This window comes from Centruroides sculpturatus, unplaced genomic scaffold, assembly GCF_000671375.1.
Source record: "Centruroides sculpturatus isolate CEXI.00-Female unplaced genomic scaffold, Cexi_2.0 scaffold1980, whole genome shotgun sequence".
In the NCBI taxonomy this organism is placed as follows: Eukaryota; Metazoa; Arthropoda; class Arachnida; order Scorpiones; family Buthidae; genus Centruroides; species Centruroides sculpturatus.
The window spans coordinates 37,771-44,152 of record NW_019386291.1 but is presented as its reverse complement, the minus strand read 5'-3'; the positions used below and the strand labels follow the sequence as shown (position 1 = coordinate 44,152).

Below are 6,382 nucleotides of genomic sequence, written 5' to 3'. Positions count from 1 at the left end.
CTTACGAATCCTTCCAATCACAACCCGACACGTATCAAGTTTACGGACTACGGCTGTTTGAAAGATTTTCTTCCATAAAATTAATCGATTCTAGACTAATCCGACTCAACATTTCCAAAACACGTATATATTTTTTGGAAATAATCCGTATAAACTACGCTATAAATAAAAAATTGTAGGATTACTTACCGAGTGTCACCATTCGATATCGCCATTGCTCAACATTGTTTTCGTCGCGGAACAGCTCACCAAACCGCGGCCGATTTCTAATAACTTATTTTTCTGCTAATAGTTCCTTGAACTTCGGAGACATCATTAATATAAATAATTTTAATCGTAATTATAAGGACCGTAATTATAGGGGGGTCGACTGTATATATTAGAATTAAGATGCAGTACTCGATAACCATGAGTACCAGAGCATTCAATTTACGGAATTTATTGCCCTACTAGATAATGTAATTTCATTTGGACTAATTAACTATCATCAGGACGCAAGACTGTTCGAGCCTGTTTTTGGACAAAGCTGCATTTTATATGCTATATAAGTATAGAATACGGTATTTCTATAGACAGTATGAAATAGGGACACTTTAATTAAATATTTTGTGCTATAAATTCTGTCTTCATTGTCATTTTGAACAGGAATACACAGAAAAAATTCGATTAAAATTGTAACTAATTACATAAACAATTTGCTAATTAGAATCATTACAGTCTTGAATTCCTTTATTGAAAAAGTACAATACTTTGAATATGACCTGATAATATATCAGGTATCCCTATTTGTTTTCCTCTATAACCATTTTTGACGAAAATTTTTTCTGTTGCGTATTCTTGAAAACATCGCAGTATTAAAAAATGCTGTAAATAATCAAGAATTAATCTGTACATAACTTGATATATGAATATCAAAAGTTGTTTAAAAAGTTTGATGGTGTTTCAGGTGATCAGTGTTTCTTCATTGAAGATTTAATTTATAATTAGTTAAATTATTTAAAATTGAGGGCGAAATATAAGTAGAGTCTAACTCAGCCGATAATTTTATTTCATCAAATAAAAAAAAATTTAGCAACGAGTTGCGTAACTTTCCCTGCAGTTATGAGATTTTATTTGTAAAATCACTTTTTAATTATTAATCATAATAACGTGACATGAAGCGAAGTGACAATTATGTTGGAAAGATCGGAAAACTGATAGTAAAAGGAAAGAGGAAAACCAAAGATGCGTTGAAAAATAAGGTGGAAGAAGACTTTAATTTGAGGGGACATAAGAGAGAAGCCCTTGATAGGGAGAAATGAAAAAACGTATTACAGAAGGAAACGCCGACCCTCATATAAATTATATGTGGCATCATCTATTATGAGATTTTGTTATAAAAACTTTGCTATTTTATAATAATTAAAAATATATATAATACTTAATTTTGAGGGTAGAGATGAGTTTTACAAAGATCTGTAAATGCTAACAAGTAAAATCTTCATTAAGCCCAACCCCATAAGAGATATGACACGTGATTACCTCCCCTCAATCTTAATCACCAAAATTTAATAACATCAATGCCCCTTATACACAAACTACCCTGCCAAATTTTGTTTCTTAATCTTCACCCCATCCGGAGATATTAAACGAAATACACACACACACACACAGATATCCACGAAATCTTTTCGCCGTTTTTGGGTTCAGAAAATCTCAAAACTTGAAGATTTGCAAAAAATCCCGGAGGCAGTGGCGGTCCGCCCGGCGGCACTTTTTACGGGGCGGCAAAATTTCACAATAAATAATAATATCTTGTAAAAATTTGAAACATCCTAATCTATACTTGCATCGCGCTTACGATAGTGCTATCGTCCGGACAGTCCGGGAATCGGTTCGCCGTCCGGATGAACTAGTAATCTTTTTATCTGAGGAAATCCTGCGAAACCTGTTGACTTTTTTTTTTTGCTTGTACGATTCATTCGCGTTCATATACACCACTAATATCCAATAGAACTATTTTAAACAGGTGGCTGCACTACCACCGAATCTTTCACTGCTTGTTCTGTGACAAAACTGAATTTTGGTCTTTTAAATTGAAATACCTAAATAAAAGGGGGGCGAAATTTTCCTCCGCCCCGGGCGGCTGACACCCACGGTATGCCACTGCAGTGGATAATCTATTCATTTCTATACGTAAATTGAACAATTTTCCTCCATTAATTTATTCTAATTTCGATAGTATTTGATGGATGATGAATATTCCTGTGCTAATAATATTCCTTTTATAATTTATTTTGTATACTAGTACATTTTATATATTAACAGGACTTATTATACTGTTAAAATGGATGCAGATATTTAGTCTCACAGTTTAAAAATAATGTTCTTTATTAAGTTCACCTGCATGTCGTCGTAAATTTTTGCTGATACTTACTGGTAAACTCAATGTTGGTAATTTTATGGTCTCTATTTTACATTTCTGTAAATACCATATTTCTGTTTTTAAAAACAGAAATATGGTATATATGGTCAAATATGGTCATTGTGCATGCAATAAACTTCAAGAGGAAGGCCAAAAACTTCACAGGGATAAATATTAGAAGCAAATGTAAAGGAATCAAGTGGGATCTGAGCAAAAATAAAAGATGACAAGTCAAAAAGTGAAATCTTGCAATATTGGAAAAACTAAGAAATAGCAATATTTCATAAATATAATATGAAATAGCAAAATGGTTAGGTCAAAACAGAATATAAATTAAAAACTAAAATCTATAATTTATATCAGTGCATTTGGAAGGATAAGCTATAATTTCATTTTAAAATATCTTAACTTAGTATATGTAAACAGCAAAAATCAAAATTATAATTACTTTATTAACAGCATTAATTAATTCATTCTATAACATTAATATAAAATTCTAATAAAAAAAACAAACTTTTAAAATTTCTTGAATAGAATTTAAAAATTCAAATAAAATTTTCAATACAATTCTTATTGTTTGTTTATATAAATATACTATTACAAAGGACAGACAAGGAGAAAATAAAATGAAATTAGGATAGTGATAAATTTATAAAAATGTACATTGTTAGTACTCTGTACAATGTTGCAATTAGATTGCCTGAATTAAATATTTATTTTAAATTATATTAAAGGGCATGTGCAATAGGATGATTCAAGAAACTATTTCTAGGAAACAAAATTACTTTTAATAGAAATGATATAACAACTTAGCTATGGTAGTAGTAAACATTGGAAATACTAAAGTAATATCTAATATGGTACAGCACATTCATGTGGAATTCAATAAAATATTTAATTATCTCTGTATTTTTCAATTCTTATATACATATTATATTTTCAAATAATACAAAAAATGAAGCCAGAATTTAGTAATCTTTCAATTGTTGACAGTTTATAGCCTATATATTTGATAGAAATCAGATAATCAATAGTTAATAATGTTGGAATATGATTAATATAACTAATGCTCATATGTTATGCCATATTTCATTTCATAAAGTTTGATTTCATTATCTTAGATAATTTGCATCTAAAACAAATTTTATATTGATTGTAATATTTACTTAATGTAACTAAACTGATATACATTTCCATGTCAAACCTCAAACATCTTATGCTTAACTTTTAAAAAGGGTTACTTGTATATTGTAAACTTGCCAAAACTAAATGTGAAGTTTGGTGCCCATAACCTCATGTTTATTACTCCTACAAGAAACACTTAAACCTTGACTATTTACTACTTTTGCAACTATTTAAAAAAGGCTCATTTATAAAAAATAAATAATTTTATTGAAGACAAAATTTGATTCTTAGCTATGTCTTCAGAACTGTCAGATAATCTCAAGTACAGCTCAAATATAAATGTACCCCAATGTCTCAAATAGAACTTTTTGCCCCTTGGACTGTAAACAAACATGTATAGACACAAACTGTTGCCTTTATTTTCAGTAACTAATTTATGTAATTTGACACTGAAAATTGCCTTTTACTATGACAGGAATTTTCAATTAATACAACAGTTAATTTTAAAAAATATATGAAGCATACAACTTTGTAGCATTTAATTCATGTAATATACATGATTAAACAACAATTATCTAATTAGAAAATTCTTGGGAATTTTGTAATACCATGTCTGAAGGTATAGGAATGTTACTGGTAATTCAACGATCCAAAACTATGGTTTAAGTTTATTTTGGTTGATTACACCATAGTTTTGGATTGTTAAATTACCGGTAGCATTTCTATACACCTGCAGACACAGGTTTATGGAATTCCCAAGAATTTTCTAATTGGAATATAGCTGGTAACCCTACAAGAAACAAAACAATTAACTAGTTAAAACAGCATTCATTTTTATCTAGTTAATATAACTGTTTTGAAATTAAAAAAAAATACATGTCCATGTTTATTTGACACATCAGTTATAAATGATAGAAATAGACCTATCATTATGAATCTATTAACTATCAATGTGAACTAATTTTATGAATTTTAACTCTATTCAAATTTTACAAATATCATTTATTTATAACTTTCTTTTAATATAATTTATCTATACAAAATGAATTCCATTTTTATTGAAAGAATGAAGTAAAGATATGAACTCTTCAATACCCATTGTTCTAGCTCGAAGCTGTTCAAATTCTTTAAGGGACTCTTCTATTACAGATTTTATATCATTCGCTTTTATATTATTTAAAGAACAGTGCACTTTATAATTTTTTTCAAGCACTTCAACAACCGACGACTGTTTGAAAGCAGCCGAGAGCGTTTTGTTTTTTCTATTAAAACAAATCCGCAACAAACTATCCCATTCTTTGAAATTAATTGGTGGCGGTGGATTTTTAGGCTCAATTCTCACGACACTCGATTCAACTTTGGGAGGTGGTTTAAAATTATTTTTTCCTACTTTCATCAAATGATCAACTCTCGCCAATAACTGAGTATTGACAGAAAGGCGACAGTATAGCTTATCTCCTGGCTGAGCAACTAGACGCTGAGCAAATTCCCTCTGAAACATAAGCACTGCACAGCGAAAAAAGGGGCGATGTAGCAGAAGTTTAAACACAAATGGAGAAGATATTTGATATGGAAGATTAGCAACACATACATCAAAATAAGGCAATTCTGTCTTTAAAACATCTCCCACAATTATTTTCAACTTATTCTGAAGATGGGTGCCTTGTACCCTTTTTTGTAATTCGGCTACTAATCTCGTATCTACTTCACAAGCGACCACGTGTTTCACCTTCTCCAGCAGCTTGACGGTCATGTTGCCAGTTCCTGGTCCGACTTCCAATACGACATCAGTAGGTCGAAGGGCGGATTTATCAATCATACTATTTATGATTAATGGATTTTTCAGGATATGCTGTCCGACGCTAGTTTTGAAATAAATACCTTGTTTCTGAATTACTTCATGCTGTCTTGACTTTTTCTCAGCCTTAACTTTCCCCATTTTGAATTATTAAAAGCGCCACCTCTCTATTGTGTATTAAAGAAAACAAAATAATAGCCAAATTGTAGCCAAAACTTTTACAATCACATAATATACGAATCGTATGTTTATCGTCACCAAAACGTAATATTATAAAAAATAAATATGATAAAATTTTGTACGTTTCTTGTTAAGTTAAAACAGTAAATTCAATAGAGATCATAACACTGAAAATTATAAATTATCTTAAAAATCGTAAAAGAAGAAAATATTTTTAGTCACATCTGAATGGAAAAAATTTTTTTTTTACAATCGACCATCATCGATACTTGGATGGTGACAGTACAATGAAAACCTACCGCTATGAAGGACCCGGGATCGAAACCGGACGGGTCGAAAAATCTCAGGACGTTTTCGGGGTGATCCATTCGGATATATCTTAAGTCGGACCCCATCCTCACCAACATTCTCTATAAGAAAGCTTCCCAATTCGAGAATGTTCTCATACCTAAAGGGAAAATTGTAAAATATAAACTTCCGTGAATAAACTATACATTTTTATCTTTTGCAGCCACCTTTTTCGTATTATAATTTATTTATTTCACTAATATTGAAAGTACATTATTCTAGTCACCACTAATATTTATCTAAAAGTAAATTTCCTTATACTGTGATTCACGTCATTAGCAATTGTAAAATATGAATTATGAGAATTCTGTTAAAACTTAAACAATAGGAAATAAATAAAAATACTAGGTGAACTCCGACTCTAGCTTAACTCAGATAATGATATTATTTTTAATCATACATATTGTATTATTATAATTTAATTATTAATTACAATCATGTTGTGGTTAATTATTTAGAGAGAAAATGTAGATATTAATTATATTCTTGAAAAATAGATAAATAGGCCACTTGGTGGCTTTAGTTAA

The 6,382-nt window shown here is 30.0% G+C and overlaps 1 protein-coding gene across 1 annotated transcript; it reads right to left on the bottom strand.

Moving 5' to 3' along the window:
- Positions 1 to 4,230: 4,230 nt before the first annotated feature.
- LOC111614438 (probable dimethyladenosine transferase) lies at positions 4,231 to 5,509 on the bottom strand. The gene has a single exon (XM_023355815.1). It carries the CDS (start codon positions 5,466 to 5,468, stop codon positions 4,563 to 4,565), a length of 906 nt encoding a protein of 301 aa, XP_023211583.1. The 5' UTR covers positions 5,469 to 5,509; the 3' UTR covers positions 4,231 to 4,562.
- Positions 5,510 to 6,382: the final 873 nt, after the last annotated feature.

What these genes read in the sequence shown, in the direction of transcription:
- LOC111614438 (XM_023355815.1), bottom strand. Translation starts at nt 5,468, where the DNA reads ATGGGGAAAGTTAAGGCTGAGAAAAAGTCAAGACAGCATGAAGTAATT.